Below are 17,544 nucleotides of genomic sequence, written 5' to 3'. Positions count from 1 at the left end.
ACAAGAGTCAACCAATTCTTTAAAACTTCCAGGGGTGGAATACAACAGCCCCCACCTAAGTAGTCTATTCCAGTAGTTGGCTGGGTACTGGGAGTCAAAAGTCAAACAACTGCTTATGTCATTAATTCCACATTTAATGTCCTTTACTTCCAAATAATTTGGAACTGGAATTTGAAAGTAATTAACTGTTAAAATTTCATACCAACTCAAATGTAGAGAGGGAAAAATGTGTTCCTTTTTAAACAAAATCCTTTGAAACCAGTTTGATTTAGAGACAGTCCAGGCATTCTACCAATCTGGAAGCTCCTGGGCATGTCAATCTAGGGTGAATTCCGCTAATTTTAGGGGAAGGTCATATGTGTATGCAGACCTCCACACGTTTCGCGAGGGATCAGAAATCCTCTGTTTCCTTACAGGTGAACCCCCTAAGTTCTCTTCCTCTGTAGGATCCACATAAATATTTGAGCTTTAGGAATCTTAGTAAGCCTAGAATATCTCTGCTCAGTCTGAGAATCTAGCATGTCTTACTAGCATGAGTCATTGTATTTCACACAGAAAATGCCATTATATACGGATAGTGTTTTGGCATGCAGAAGGTCAGGTTGCAAACTACAGAACTCTTAGCTAAATAGGTTTTTTTACTAATATATATACATTAGCCATAGCTTGTTGTCCTTTGTGGACAGCAGGAGATACGAACCAACAATATGCATGTGATGCTCAGCTCTTTATAACACCAATACATTTACACAAAACATTAATAGCGATACTTAGAGTTGGCCAAAGATGAACATCCCCTATTTTAAGGGACTTGCAGAAAAATAAAGTGCTTCAAAAATCTGGCGCATCAGCAACATTACCATGGATAGCACTAGTGTGGTAGCCTGCTACTAGATTAAACAGGTGTGTGCCCTTGGACTTGTCAGCATTTTGAAACTTGCCTGTATCTTTAACTTAGCTCTTGATTTGGTCATGCTACTTTGGTCTGTCTTAAGATGTCAACTACGTAACAGTTTATAAATAGATGTAAAGTCTCATAAGCTGGAGAAGCTTCAGCTAGTACAAAACTCAGTTGCTTGCTTATTTGGGGAAGAGGAGATGCTCTGAGAATGTCACTAAAGTGCTCTTCTCCTTGGTTCCTGACTTCCTGTTGAATAGAATATGCTTCTTAAAATGTCTGTTTAAATACTGTAGGTATTTCACGAGTAAAGATTTAGCTACTGGGAGAAACTGCTTTTTTTCCAGAATGTGAGTTCTCAGAGCAGCTGCATGTTACTTGGTTTCATGAACTATTCATTTATATTCAGTAATATTCTCAGCAAGTGGATTAATCAGTGTACTTGGCTTATATCAAAATTTTTATGTAGATATTTAGAAATAACTAGAGATTTCACTATATTCAGGATAATTTTTTTTTTTTACAGATTTTTACTAAATCAGTATAGATACAGTAATACTTTAAAAAAAAAGCTAAATCTATTTTTCCTGCAGTGTGGGAAATTCTCTTCAGAAGTTAGGAGAAATTCTTGGGTGGCTATAGAATGGAATCATAGAATAGTTTGGGTTGGAAGGGACCTTTAAAGGTCATCTAGTCCAAGCCCCCTGCCATGGGCAGGCACATCTTCAACTAGATGAGGTTACTCAGAGCCCCGTCCAACCTAACCTTGAATGTTTCCAGGGATGGGGCATCTACCACCTCTCTGGGCAACCTGTTCCAGTGTTTCACCACCCTCATAAAAAATTTCTTCCTTATATCTAGCCTAAATCTACCCTTTTTTAGTTTAAAACCATTACCCCTTGTGCTATCAAAACAGGCCCTGCTATAGCATTCTCCCAATCGTTACATGTAGAAAATTAAATCAGAAATTAAGCTGGCTCTTTTTCTTTTTTTTTTTCTTTTCTTTTTTTCTTTGTGGATGTCTGCAAAATAGATGGAAATATTGGATCTCAATACCACCATCAAGTTTTGCTTGCACGCATCTCTTGCTGTGGTCAGTTTTCCTAGAGTAAAGTGGACTGTATTGGCCATGATTTTTATATAATGTGACTGGCTTTGCTACTTCATCATTTTTCAAATTCAAGGGGCTTTTAATTAAAACACTTTGCATCATTTAATTTATGAAAAATCAAATATACATTAAGTTGAATATTATATACTCCACATTTAAATGGTCTGTTTGAATGTAATTATCTGTCTAGACAGCTGATTGGTCCAAAAGAAAATTTTTAGCACTTAAGCAAAGACTAAAGAAATAATCTAGCTTTATAGAGACAACGAAAAATAGCTACTAAGAGAGAGCAATGGAATCAGTTAATTAAGTGTCCTCAGACATACAGGTTCTGAATCTCTTTCTTTATTTCTCCAGTGGTCTATCAAGATTCACAATGGCAGCAATGAAGCCCTCACACAATATAAAATCAATATCACTTCAATTGCACCTCTTTTGGAAAAGTTAGCAAAAAGTAGTGACGTTTACTGGGTCTTACAAGGTAAAGTAATTAACAGTAGGTAAGAATTTGTACTGTCACTGTCTGTTGAATCTTTATCTTGTGGGATGTGGAAAACTTAGTACATATTGCTTACTTGCAGAGTAAGAAGGGTGCTGGTTGAATTCCAGTCTGGCCTTTCTTGCCTTAACTAGCTGGTACCTAACTAGCTGTTACTAGTGACGGAGATTTTAAAGCTCTCTCAGGAAAATGTTTTGCCTTCTGAACTCTTAATTCTTTGTTAGCTTACTCTCAGACTCAGTAAGCCAGGTCTATTTTCCCTGTGCTGTACTCCATATATACCTCGTGGGAGTCAAGAACACAAGTGCGTAAAACAGCTGTATTCCTGTGTTTGTGTTCTATTAAATTTTCAGATTACATAAATAATAGGAGAGGTGCAACAAGTGCTGTATCCTCTCTGTGTGGTTGGAATGAATAGAAATATTCTAGAGAATATAGAGAATTTATGTCTCTAGAATGAAACTTGCTTCTGTACACTGAGCACAGATGAGTTAAGATTAGGAGCCAGAAACTGTGGTTCACAATGAGTCTGTGAGATTTTTACTATGGCACCAAGCTTACATTCTTTTCCTTTTTTTCAATAAAACTAAAGTATGTCCCTGACACTGAACAATGAGCTCATAGGTGGAATGTGCTACTGATTTATCTGCCATAGAAAATAGCATTTTAGATTATCATCACCTCAGTTAGAAACGTAGGCAGATTTTGAGCTCTGATAGGAATACACCCAGCTGTACACTTACAGTCACATCCAAGTTGCTATCAAAGATGGTTCTAGAGGTTAACCTGAATCAACAGATTAATCTTCTCGCATTTGTTTCAAAACCATGTTTATCTATAACAGAAGAAATTAGTTGTCAGACAGGCCCACCATTCTGTTGATAAAGATCCTGTCCATTTAAGTAATCTCTGAGCTCTTTCATGGAACAAATAAGAGGATGAGCAGTCTGTATACATAGAGTTGTCTAGGCATTAATTCTCCAAAAGTGAGTATGAGGTAGCTAAAGTAAATCCACTTACAGCCTGTAGAATGTGTTTCACCAGCTATGAACATCAGCAGCTTTTCAGAGCACCTTATTGATCTCTAGTTGACCTTTTGATCTAGAACCCCATATAGCTTTGTGTTAAGCTCTGTATAATTTCTGAAGCCTGCAGGCAATTAAATGGTGTTCCATTCTTCTGAAAAACTGAGATTCTGCCGTCAGTTAAACTGGAATCAACAGGAGCAAGTGTAATATGCTTATGGATTATGACTTAGAGAAATGAGAAGCTGGTTTCTTCTGCAGTAGCTAGAGGGTTTGAGATTTTTAATTTTTTTTTCCATGTGTCTATTCTGCTACCTAACTTCTGTCCTCTTGGCTTTGGAGTCTTTCCTTGGGGGATTCTATTAGTAAGAGAAGTCATAAGCAGCTCTGCACTCCAGCATTATATGCTTTTCATGGGTTTGGGGAAATTAAACAGGCATTTATGTCTGGCCAAAGCTTTCTAATCTATAGGTACATATGCATGACTAGGGAATGGCGATATGAACATTTCATCATAAACTGTAGTCACTGTAACAGTCACTCATTCCTCACTGTACATTTTTTCTATACCATTAAACAGTTGTGACTACCTAAATGAAAGTAGCCTGTGCAACTTGGGCTAAGCAAATGCATTGGTCAAGTAGAAGATTAATGTGCTCGTTCTTTGTCCTTTCAAATTCAGATCCTGTTTATGAAGATATGCTGAGTGAAAGTCGGAAAATGATTACTAATGAGAAAATAGATGCTTATAATGAAGCAGCTGTTCGTATTCTGAACAGTAGCTCCCGAAATTCTAAAGCTAAAGTTAAAGTCTTCAGTGTATCAAAATTGATAGCACAAGAAACTATCATGAAGTCTGCAGATGGCCTCCATCTCCCTGAATCAAGCAGGGATACAGTAAGTGTTTTTATCACTGGTCAACAGTATAAAGTACTAATAGTAAAACAAGATTTTAAGTGAATGTTCTGAAATGGCAGACAATATGAACGTAATGAGGACCTGTACATTCTTCAGGAAGTTTTGTTTAGAGGATCCCAATAGGTGGGAGGGCAATCAGTTATATAGGATGTTTAAAAAACATAACAGCAAACACACTAGTGTGTAGCTATTTTGAAATAGCTGTTAATCTGCTAGATCTTTTAGATCCTGAGTGCAAACTTTGTGCCTTCATCTGCATGAATGAGTTAGGGTGATAATGATTTGTAAAGCAGTGCTCAGAAATAAGTCTTAAATTTTCCCCTATGTGCCCATATAATTTTGTTTAGTAAGGAGTATGAAGAGGATAAGAAAACACACAATAGCCACCTTCCTGGTTGCATGGAGTGCCACTGACTTTATTTCTTATTTTATCTTTAACCTAGCAATATATATATGCATGCAGTGAGCCCCTCTGAGCTTTGTCAGTCTGCCTTTCTTGTGAAAGAGCTCTCCCACCATGTCACTTTTAGTTCCACTCCTTTGCAGGTTTCAGTTGCTTTTAAGTACTGGATGAACTAAATACCATCTCACCAAGGGTTTCAGTTGCATTGTGATGTTTTAGAGACCTTCATTACCGTGCCCCTTTAGGACCCAAGTCTGTGAGCTGTTTTTCATTTATAGTCCATTTAGCTCTTTATAGCTCCTTTTACAGCCAGTAGAGAGAACCCTTCTGTTGTAAGGATTAGGATTAGGTCTTTTTGCTTACCTCAAGAAGCTCAAGGGTTTCCTGTTTGGAAGAGATGTTTTGACTGTACTGTGGAATGCAACTAGGTATATGGGGGTACTGTGACATTTTATCCATGTAATGATAAGTGAGAATAGCATATGTTTTATGTCAATGCATGATCTAGAATAAAATTTCTTATGATTAAAATGTTAACTTTTTAATTAGAGATTAATTGACAAAACTGCATATTTCTTTGACAGAATGCGATGATTCTTATGAATGTCTACTGCAATAAGATAATGAAGCCCATTGATGGCTCCTGCTGCCAGCCTCAGCCTCCTCTCACTCTGATACAGAAGTTAGCTTTCTGTTTCTTTACTTTGTCCATTATTGGATATTTAATTATCAATTTAATTCATCGGAATAATTATCGGAAGAACAAATCATGCACTGATTTGGAAAGTGGAGAGGAGAAGAAACCTGCCATCAGCACTCCTAATGTTTCTACTTTAGAGATGCTCTTACACTCCTTCTGCAAACTTGGTCTAATCATGACCTATTTTTATCTATGTGACAGAGCAAATCTCTTCATGAAGGAAAATAAGTTTTATACACATTCATCTTTCTTCATACCAATCGTCTATATCTTGGTTTTGGGGGTATTTTATACCGAAAATACCAAAGAGGTAATGATCATGTTGACATCCAGCTTATAATGTTGTTTCCCATTTTGAGTGTAAATAACTAATTGCTAAGTATTGAAAGTTAAATTTTCAAAGTCAGTATGACTCATCTGCAAAAAATGCACTCACAAGCAATATAATGTTTGCATGGAATTAGATGCAAAAGCTTTTTGAAAGCATATGGCTATGAGTGCTTTGAGCCATTGTCATAGTCAAACTGGAAGTGAGCATAGCTTGAATACAAGAGAGTGTAGATGATGTTAAAATCTGGTAGACCTGTGTCCACTAGACAGAAGGCTTTTACAATTGAGACCTATTTATCCATAAAGTGGTTTATTGTTTTGAACTTTTTCTCCTCATTTTGTAGATGTTCGTTGTACTTTTTGGAATAGCAACACTCTTGTTTTGTTTTGCATTAGACTAAAGTGTTAAATAGAGAACAGACTGATGAATGGAAGGGCTGGATGCAACTTGTTATTTTGATTTATCATATCTCTGGAGCAAGCACTGTAAGTTATTTGAATTTCATCATTTTTTTAAGTGGGAATGCAGTTTGGGTATGTTACTTCAAAAGAAAGATAGTGCAAGTGTGTATTAGAATTGAATAGAATGAATAACTAATGCTATCGTTCCTGTAGTTTTAAAAATGGTATTAGCTGAATTAGTTTTTCTCTCTAAGTGTGGATTTTATTGATAAGAACATTTTATGCATTACTTAACCAGTGAAAAAATATACTTGTTTCGTCCATGTAGAATATTACATTAATTTATTTTTAATTGCTAGCAACACTTCTTTTTTATGTTCTGAACTGGAAACTGCTGAATGTAAACTTTCAAAGAGCCATTCTTAAGTCTCCCTTAACTGGTAATGAAATATGGAAAGTGTAGAGTAATAAATAGAAGAAATTAATTTTAATATCAGAGAGGTTAGGACATCAAAACAGCTTAGTAATAAACAGGGAAATGTAGCATAATGTTTCTTTTCTTAGTTAAACATGATTTACGGCAATGCAGAAAAAGCATAAGATGCGGGGGGGGGGGGGGCGGGAAGCCAGAAGCATTTACATGGCAATTTATAAAAGGTACTTTATTTTTCTCAACAGTTTTTGCCTGTGTACATGCACATTCGAGTTCTGGTTGCTGCGTATCTGTTCCAAACAGGTTATGGGCACTTCTCATATTTTTGGATAAAAGGGGACTTTGGTGTATACAGAGTGTGTCAGGTAGGAATACCTACTTACCATTTTTATAAAGAAATTTGTTCAGATAACACAATATCCATAATATACCTGTACTCCCTAAATAATGTGATACTAGGTTACTTAACCAAGGTTTGTGCATTAAAAGTGGCTATTGTTTCTATGTAATCTGACCTGTTTAATTGGTAGTGTTTATCTAATACAAACATATGGCATATAAATGATACTTACAATGTAAAAAATGTAAGTATGTAGGCTTTAAAATATCAAGACAAATATTTTCCAATATATAGCAATGGAGTTTTCATTGCAATAGCAATTTACAGTATATAGCAATATATAAGTAATGATCCAGGCAGACTCCCCAAGACTGTATTGGAGCCTACATTTGTTAATAAAGAAAATAAATTTTCACACCATAACAGTACTGGAGAACATACCTATTTTTGTGGTTTTGCTCCCAGGTTTTGCAGTGTGTGCTGTAGCAGTTTAAAAAATTAAGAAAAAATATATCTTTTATTGCTGTTAAGTATTATATTGTCATATAACTCAAGTCATCTTGCTTATTGAACATGCTTATAGTCTACAGCCTAACTGCAGCGCTGGTAATGACATTACCCTAGCTTTAACTGTGCTAGCCCAGGTAGCTATGAGAGTGAAAGCAGAGAGGCTTTAACAGCATCCAGCAACTGGAATACTCAGTCCCCAGCCTGGGAAATAGTCAGTTCTGTTTTACCCTATTTTCATTGCTATCTCTACCCAAGTAGGCCAGTGTAGGACAGGTCCAGTACTACATAATCAGCCTGCAGTCTTATATTGCATTGTTGATGTTCCCCGCGATACTCATCCATGTGTCAACTGAAATATAATCAGCATGTGAGATGTAAAATACATAGATATTTTCATATAGTGTTAAAGAAACATGTCCCCTGTCTCTCTCAGCTTTGCCTCCCAGTTTATATATCCTCTGTCTTCCCTCCTCTGACACCCTCCAGGTTTTATTTCGTCTCAATTTCTTGGTTGTGGTACTGTGCATAGTGATGGACCGACCTTACCAGTTCTACTACTTTGTGCCATTAGTCACTGTCTGGTTTATGATCATTTATGCCACCTTAGCTATATGGCCTCAGATAGTCCAGAAGAAAGCAAATGGTAAGATTTTTTTTTTTCTTTCTGCTATAAAACATTTGCATGTTACATACAGAAGTGGTATTGTTAGTAGATCTCAGTCTCTTTGTAACGTAGTCAAAATATGTTAAACGGCTGTTCACAGAAATGCAGTTTGTCATGGATGAATTAGATGTCAGTTGAAAAATGTAACAGCTGGTAACTAAACTCTGTCTCTGGTTACAGTCATATTAGAATACTTTTTAATAGGCTTTGACCATCAGAAATGTGTTTATCAAGAGTTGTAATATTACTGAATGCAAACTAAAAATATAGGTTACACTATCTATGCTAGCTGAGATTGTTGCTGTGGTGTACCAATGAGTACGGCATGAACAGTGAGCTTTTAGACTTTCCCATTCTGTATTGCCAATATGTCTTATCCATCTTGAGCACCAATTCTGCCATATCCTGCCAATTAAGAACATGGGATTTGATATCTTAGTATCTTAGATTAAGTAAATGCTCATTATTTAATTCACCTAAATTAGAACTAAAACATTAAGAGTCTTAGATCCTCCTTTCCTATTGATGGAGTAGTTTCCAAATTTTATAGTCTGCAGATATGATAATGAAATATACCAAATGCATGCTAGGAATAGATGCTGCAAAAAAATATAATTAGAGAGTAGTTTTACAAGATACCTCGAAGCCAAACAGCTCCGATATTACTTTTTTTTTTCTACAAAGGCACTTCTGTTCCAGATACAGAAAAATTACTATTGTGTACTTAGGAGCAATAGTGTACTGTGAAACTAGATAATCTTTCAATGACAACTTTCACTTGCTTATGTCCCTGTTTACAGCTACCAATTTATATGGTGAGAGAGGGAGATGATTTTGGTTGCAATGTTGAGGCTTGGGTAGAGCTTAGTATCAGTCGACAGCTTTGAGGAACAGTTTCTCAGGCTTCTCTTAACAAGATACTTGTCCCTAATGACCTGCTGTTGAGCTTTAGAATACAACTGGTACCTCAAAGTTTAATAATACATGCTGTACTTATTTCACATGACAAAAGCCGTTGGGCATTTTGTTTTATTTATTTCTTTACATTCAGCTAGAATAAGGACTGCCTGTGCAGAGTGTTTGGGAAAGGAGAGGCTTTAAAATAGTGTTTCTGTTTGAACACCTAAATTCTCTTCTTTATCTATGTATGTTGTCCCTGTTTTAGACGTGAGGATTGATTTAGGATTAATAGGTTGTTAATTAATATGAATGTTTATTTTAATTGCTTAAAGTAAAATGTAATACGTAACTGTAGATAGTGATAAAATATTGCTGGTAATACTTGAACATTTATTTATGAATGTGTCTATTACTAAGCATAACTACACTAAATAATTGGCAATTATTATTTAATGTGTCCTGGGTTTTGCGATTGAAAAATTGATGACTGTATACTGATTAATTTATTTCTTCCTCAGGGAACTGCTTATGGCACTTTGGTTTACTGCTGAAACTGATTTGCTTACTGACATGTATATATTTTCTGTCATATTCTCAGGTTTGTAAATTTTGACTATTTTTATCCTTAACAACCTAAGGGTATATTATCTTTCTCTACTTTTTAATGTGCTTATAACTTGTATATTTGCTCCTGTATCATAAATACAGAAGAGAAAAAATTGAACCTTTCAATTTCTTTTCATATTTGAATTGGTGTGGACACTGGAAAAAACACAATTCTCTATCTTACTTGTTTGTATTGCTTGACATGTTTTCAGTATACCTCAACTGTAATAAATACAAAGGTCTGTGCTTTGGTTTTGGGGTGGGGTTTTTTTGATGTGCTTAAAGTTGCTGGGTTTTGCTAGCATATGGTGATACATCTGGTGATACGGTTATATGAAGATTTGTGTCTCTCAGAGACCTGGTGTTGTCTTTGATACCTTATCAAAAGACTGGTTCTCATGCTACGTTAGTGACTTACTGCATGCTGTAAGTATAGCTGACAGAAGTAAGTGCAGAGTTTGTCACTCTAGGATTTTGGGGGGGGGGGGGGTAATCCATCATTGGTTGTAAGCCCGTTGAACTGTAGTCTTCTGTGGAGTATGCATTCGTTATCCCAACACACTGGTGGATCTCTCCCTTTAAGCCTGCAGTACAAAATAGAAGGCGTGCCAATACCTTTATGCGAAGCAAAACTGAAACCCTCTCTCATCTGAAGAAGTACTTTTGTTTTGTTGTTTTTTGTTTTCCTTTGAGGGGGAGGAGGGAGAATGCCTTCTAAGGAAGCCTGTTATTTTGGTAATGCCACGTAGCTAGTGAAATAGAGATGCGATAATATTAAAAGACAGCATATTGATTTAAACTTAGTAAATATGGTTGACATCAGTGTTAATGCTTTTGCCATGTTTATTTTTTACAGGGTGCATTTGAGAAGATATTTTCTTTTTGGCCACTGTCCAAGTGTTTTGAGCTGAATGGGAATGTCTATGAATGGTGGTTTAGGTGGAAGTTGGATCGCTATGTATGTAACGTTTGCATAAATTTATACTGCTCTTTTAAGTGTATTTTTTAATCTGGGGGAGGGTGGGTTGTTTTCCTTTCCTCCAGAGACAGCAGAAGTTTGTCCCAGTGGATTGTTTAATAGAAGACTAAGCTGCATCCACCTTACTTCTGCAAATGTCTGTCAAAGCCTTGCTTAAAAGATGGCTGTTGATTTATTTGCTGCTGGATCCTGCTTAGTTTGCTTTTAAAAAATAAAGTCATAAAGCAACCTAGATTAGTCTTTTCTCAAAAATTTTACTGTGAAAACTTAACGCCTGTAGCACTTCAGGCTATTGAAATACAAGGCAAATTATTGTGGTGGCTTTCTTAATAATACTTTTTGAAAGTTGTATCAATTCAGGATGTATTTCTTTTAAGGTAACCTTTAAAGCACTTTTAAAATCAGGGTCTTGATGCCCAAACCAGACTATTCTTGCACATATTTTGAAATCGTTTTCCAGTAAAGTGCTTTCTTTCCAGTTACTGACGCTACAATGTAGGGGAATAGAACAGGCAGACACTTTTTTTTGTTGTCTTGGTAAGATAAGTGGAGTTTCTAAGACGGGAGCATTCATCTGCTAACCTTAACAGGAGCACTTGCAGGCTTCTCCCTCTGGAGGTCTTCAGTAACTGAAATTTGTGGAGCACACAGTTGTCACAACTTGGGCTGCTCCCATCAGCAGCACACACTGCGTTGTGACATTTCAGACTTGGAGATCTGTTGCTTGTGAATAGTGTGTGTTCTCTAATGCTGCTAAAGAGGAAGTCCCAAAATAAATACAGAAGACATGCACCACATGGGCCTGAAACAGCATCGTGTTGCTAGCTAATGAGAACTTGGCATAAGATCATAAAACACTCTGAAGAATTGTATCTGTGAGAGAAGGAAGCACTTGTAGTGCTTCTTGAATGTTTTCACCTGCCAAACTGGGAGAAGGCCAGAGACTCCTGGTTTTTCCCCAGAGAAGGACCTTTTCAATGCTGGCATAGATTGCAGAGAGGATAGTAGGTACTTGAAAGCTTCTTGAAATTTCATTGTGGTGTCTTTAATGCTCTGTGAAGCATTAGTAAGAGTACTTCATTTGTAGTTTTTGAGTTGAGTTAAAAATGCAGCTTATGACAATCTAGTGTAGAAAGCCTATTTTTGTTTGCTTCACTAAATCTGGAAAAGGACCTTTTGACACCTGAGCTTTGGTATTACAAATAGTTTATCCTGTAGCATTTCTGTTAAGAGTTTGTACCTGAAGTACTTGTAAAAGCCATGAAACACTCATTGCATTCTGTTTGTCTTTTACAGGTGGTTTTTTATGGGATGCTGTTTGCTTTTATTTATCTGGCATTGCAGAAACATCAGATGATATCAGAAGGAAAGGGAGATCCTCTTTTCTCCAACAGAGTTTCTAATGTTTTATTATTTATTTCAATTGTATCATTTTTGGTACGTACCTAGTATACTAGTATAATCAGGTTTGTAAATCTCTATAGAATAAGTTTTCTGAAGTTCTTCTTTAAGAAAATTTAAAAAATTGATTTAAAAAATCAAATCTTGATCTGGTGGTATTTCAGCTGTGTTTTTGTGCACAGCCCTACCTATCTACTCACTAAAATATTTTTCCTCTCAGTCAACTGTATATGAAAACATCATCACTCTTTTAGTTCATTGCAAAGGTTAGAAGAAAATCCGATCATAGAAATTACATGGTAGATAATGCAGCTCTTCACTCTTCATTGCTTACCTATTTGTGATGAAAAAATTGACAACAGTATGCCTGTATTTTAGGGTATGAACAAGTATGGTATTTGTCAGTTGCAAAGAATTTGAGAAACACAAAACTAAACACAATGTGTATTTTTCTATTACTGTCCCACATCTTAGTGAACCAACTACTGCTGAAGCACTTCAAAATAGCTTACCGCTTGTTTCATTTTTAAATGTTACATATAATTGCTACACTGACTAATTTTTATATCTTTTAGACCTACTCTATTTGGGCTAGTAGCTGTAAAAACAAGACAGAGTGCAATGAACTACATCCTTCTGTTTCTGTGGTACAGGTAATTATAATTATAGTCCTTTTTCTTACAGTGATAGAATCTAGTCTGTTCTTGTTTGGGCTTTTTTAAAAATTATTTTAAAATATATTTTTGCTTGAGCATGACATGTCAGATATTGAGCTTCATTCTTGTGTCTGAAAGTGAAAAATGGTTTAACTACATTGCTCGCTGTTTTTCATTCCTTTAAGCAATGAAATCACATAGTGTGATTATGCTTTTGATTAACCTTGATGTCCTTAGGGTAGGTTTCATATGCACTGTTTAAGTCCAAACTGAACTTTTGACTAATTGCATACCAGTGGAAAAGAAGAAAGATGTAGGGAAGCATGAGTGTTTGGGAGGTACTAGTGTAGGAAGCAACCTATGGGACCCTATAGTCATGTTTAGGCAGAGAAGAGGTGGGCCACAGGGGCATGCATGTGGTTTTCTTAAATTTAGATTTTCCTTTTACTGTGTCCCCTGCCCCACTATATGCCAGCTATCTGATTCTGTTCCTTCTCTGTTTCTTTTTTTTTAATAGTTTGTCCTGCTTTCTTGAGGGGCAGCATGTGTGACTTAATTTTTTAGTATTAATTTGTCCATCTTGACACCATCTCTTTAAAAAATGAGGGTTAATCAAATTTGTTGCCACCTTCATTTTAGGCTAGCATGGTATAACGTGTTTTGTGACCATGCCTAGTAAGTGTATAGTAGTGTCTATCAACATCAAGGCCATGATTCTACTGAAGATGTAAATGTGACTTGCTATGCTATAACAATGTGTGTAAGAGATTTGCAATTTCAAGACCTACTTTGTTAAGTATAAACTACATGGATTTTTTGTTTGGTTTATGTATTTATTAGATTTTAAAGAAAATTTAATGCATGATGCCGTTCACTTTAGACAATGAAAATGAATAAACCTTTTGTGTGTGTATGTGTAATCTACTTGTCATCCACAGTCACTATTTTCTACTACTTTTTTTAAAAAGATTTTAGCTTTCATCCTCATCAGGAACATTCCTGGATACGTCCGATCTGTGTATAGCTCGTTCTTTGCCTGGTTTGGCAAAATTTCTCTAGAGGTAAGTAGAATGATCAGAAGTACAGTGAATTGAAACTTAGAAATGTAAGGTGGTTTATTATCTAAATTGTAGTATAACACATAAATAGTGAAAACATTTATTGGCTTATTTAATACAATGCTGTTGTGTTTGACCTCTTTGAGCATTGTAGCTTCCGTCTACACTTAAAAATCATAGCTGAAATAGCAGTCTCACAGTAGCAAACTTATTTCTTACGCTGTTTTGGGTGGGAGTTTAGGGTTGTGAGAGAGGGGATTTAATGCTGGAGTAAGCTGTGGCGTGTATGCAGTTGGAAGATAAAATTTAAGCCAGTTGAAGAATCAACATGAATTATACTGACTAGTATAAGTACACTTACAAATGTGTTTGCCCTAGAAGGCTTTCCTGCATTAATAAACAAATATAACTTTACAAACAAAACCCTTCTTAGTGCAAATGTTATCTTGTTCCTTTGAGTGTAATTTTGAAACAGTAGGAATTATCTTGCTTTCCATTTTATTTGCTCTTTAGTAAAATTAAATGTTTAATTTCATTGTACTACTAAAGTATATTTTAAAAAAGGAAAGGAACTTATATGAGAAACTCGTTGTAATACAATGTATATGTAGTACATGATTCTGAATTTTTTTAAAGGATCACATTTTCACTGTTCTGATTCCTAGTGAACTTTAAGGTGCTTTGCATTCATCAGCAGTTGAAGCATTAGCTTTTATTTGCAAGCTTGTTAGTTCAGTCCCTAACCAGATGTACAGTAACTGAGTGGAGGCATATTCCTCATCTGTTTTGACATAATATAAACGATGCTCCCCTAATCTGTATTTGGTTAAGAGCTAAGCAAACCCATTGTATTGTAACAGACTAATAGTTTTGTCTTGTAGCAAAGACATGTGGAAAACAGCTCCTCAAAGTACATTATTTAATCATAAATGTCTGACTTAAGCAGGACAGTGTGTCAATTGATGCAATAGTAATAATTGTATGTTTTTATATAAGTAAAAATATGTATAGATAAGTATTATTAAAGACACTCTTTTTTTCTTTCAGCTTTTCATTTGCCAATACCATATTTGGCTGGCAGCAGACACAAAGGGGATCTTGGTGCTCATTCCTGGATATCCAATGTTTAATGTTCTTGTCAGCACTTTTATATTTGTGTGTGTGGCACATGAGATTTCTCAGATCACTAATGATCTAGCACAGATTGTGGTTCCTAAAGATAACTCAACTCTGCTGAAAAGGTTGCTATGCATAGCTGGATTTTTTTCTGGACTACTCCTTTTCTCAGCAATGCAAGATCAGTCAAGGCATTAACTTAAAAAGATTCTTGGAAACTTTCTTCAGGTTTACTTTGTGTCTGCCTGAACAAAAATTCTCAACTGGAAGTACAAGAAGACATTTAAATTAAGTTTGTGGAAAATGTATATAGCGCAAATGTACACATTTTGTGTGGAAACAGCCTTCTCAAATAATCTGAGAAACAAGAATGCACTGTACAGAATTGCATGTGAAAATGAGTCTTTTCTACTGGATATATGTTTCTGTTTACATACCTGTTTAAACGTGACACGAAGAAGTGAAGTTAAATCATTTAGCAATATCACATGCATATCACGGAATTATCTTTATCTTGTGTCAGTTGAATGAAGAGTGGATGTTACTAGAGTACCACCTATACATAACACATTCTGTAATCATTCTCATCAAGGAACAAAAAAGAGCAAACTTGTGATCCTTCGTTAATGCTCACCTTTAGCTGATGTGAAACATGATGATCCTTCGTTAATGCTCACCTTTAGCTGATGTGAAACATGAAGTTACTGGTAAACCAGGGCGTTCTTCTGAACAAAATGGTAATTTTTTGTTTAGAAAGGAGTATTTTGGGTGGAGATAGTATACATTATATGAAACCCTTTATACGTGGAAATAAAAAGTCATCACCAATTCAGTGATTTAAGAATATATACAAGTTTACATAATATTTTATGGGATTTTTTTAGAAATTTAAGATGTTTTCAGCAAATATGGTGAATTCTGAGGTGAAATTTTTTTATAAAGAAAATCTGATTTTTTTCTCCCTAAAATTGTGTGCATTTTTTTCATAAATTATCTACTAATTTATTTAACTATGTGCAGTTCTCTGTACAATCCCAGTGAACAAACAGATGAATAATTTTCAGACACTTAGTTCAGGATGGAGAATTTTTGGAAGACCTCTAACATTTTCCAGTGAGATGAAATCCCATCATATCCACTCTGTCAGATCTTAAGGAAATGGGAGAACAGGGGAATGGTGATCTTCAAACCTCTCTCTGAATTTGTAGGGAACTTTGAACTAGGTCTCATTAGGGAACTGGTGCCATATTCTATCCTGTAATAATATTTTCATTTAAAAGGATGCATGTCAATCTGCTGATATCATGAGGAGGAAGAATTTAGTAGTCATCTTGTTGCATGCACGTGGTTGAATCTCAGAATTACAAATGGAATGAGATTGGAGCCATTTGGAGGAACCTTTTTTCCCCATCCTTTTTAGCAGTTCCCATCTTTCTTATTAACTCTTTCCTTCAGCATAAAAAGTAAAATTGAAAGAAATAGCCCTTCAGCGTGGCAGTGACAAGCTGTAATTTATGTTCCACTTACTCAGTGAAGTTACAGTCATTTCTTTGCTGTTTGTGGTTTTAGTTCAAGTGATAGTTTGACCTCTAGTTGCTTCTTCATTTTACTCTTCTACTGATTACTTATTAGCAGTCAAAAACATGAGCACAGGATTGTTTTCCAAGCATATGTGCAATTATGTATGATTATAAACAATATGAATCCTAATCTGTACTGTATGTACTGTTGTGTACATGTTTTTGATCTTATCCCAGTTAAAAAACTGAATTCAAATTTGAAGCCACCAATAAGTGCAAAAAAATAAGTGTGAAAAGAATGGCGCTTTTTTTTTTTTTTTTTTTTTTTGGTGGAGAACAGTTTCTTTTAAAGAACGACCAGTCATTCATCATAAAAAAGAAAAATCATTCACTTCCCCCAAATTCAGCAGTTTTACTAAGTCTGCCAGCTATTTTGAAGCTATTGGAAAGATACTCAGCTATTTGTTCTTTGTGTGCATTACTTCCAATGTTTGGAAAGTTAACGTCCTTGATCAGTACATTTGAATGGCTGAAAGAAATGGTATAGGTGAACACTGTCATGGGGGATAGGATGCATAACCTTCATCTATGCCAGTATTAGGAGCAATGGTGAACTGTGAGTTTGAGGGATAATTTTTATTTTGTTCTTCACAACTTAAGTATTGTAGATATAATTTTATTTATCTGTTGTACAGACTTGGTTAAAAGATTTATTTTTAATGTTTGAAATAATGCACTTGTTTACTGTTACTGTATGTGGGATAAATATATTTTATTTTCAGGTTATGTAAAAATATGAAGTAACTTAAACATTAAATAAATGTGCTGTGGATGCTTATTTTTGTAATGGGAGCAGCATCAATTAAGTAAAAACTTTTTATTGCTTGACTCTAGCTGGGCTACAGTTCACTATTATGCCTACCTTAAATTACAGATTAGTATTGCAGTTTCTCCAGAGTGATATTCTGGATACTATTATTTCAAATGAAGGGCAGATATTCACTTGTACCAGAGATTATTTCAGATGCAATGCAGGAAGAAAGATTCTTCTGCGGTAAATTGCATTGTGGTGCAA

General features: G+C 35.4%; 1 protein-coding gene across 1 annotated transcript in view; it reads left to right on the top strand.

Moving 5' to 3' along the window:
• CASD1 (CAS1 domain containing 1) overlaps positions 1–17,307 on the top strand; it is a 33,898-nt gene extending 16,591 nt beyond the window's left edge. The window contains exons 7-18 of the mRNA XM_069774839.1: positions 2,367–2,490; positions 4,216–4,430; positions 5,439–5,864; positions 6,281–6,370; positions 6,965–7,084; positions 8,056–8,212; positions 9,652–9,731; positions 10,596–10,697; positions 12,015–12,155; positions 12,695–12,772; positions 13,744–13,836; positions 14,881–17,307. Of these exons, the coding sequence (XP_069630940.1) occupies positions 2,367–2,490; positions 4,216–4,430; positions 5,439–5,864; positions 6,281–6,370; positions 6,965–7,084; positions 8,056–8,212; positions 9,652–9,731; positions 10,596–10,697; positions 12,015–12,155; positions 12,695–12,772; positions 13,744–13,836; positions 14,881–15,147 (1,893 nt within the window). The 3' untranslated portion in view covers positions 15,148–17,307. The remainder of the gene's footprint in view (positions 1–2,366; positions 2,491–4,215; positions 4,431–5,438; positions 5,865–6,280; positions 6,371–6,964; positions 7,085–8,055; positions 8,213–9,651; positions 9,732–10,595; positions 10,698–12,014; positions 12,156–12,694; positions 12,773–13,743; positions 13,837–14,880) is intronic.
• The last annotated feature ends 237 nt before the right edge of the window (positions 17,308–17,544 follow it).

Source organism: Haliaeetus albicilla, chromosome 2 (genome assembly GCF_947461875.1).
Source record: "Haliaeetus albicilla chromosome 2, bHalAlb1.1, whole genome shotgun sequence".
Classification (NCBI taxonomy): domain Eukaryota; kingdom Metazoa; phylum Chordata; class Aves; order Accipitriformes; family Accipitridae; genus Haliaeetus; species Haliaeetus albicilla.
This window is presented reverse-complemented; position numbering and strand designations above follow the sequence as displayed.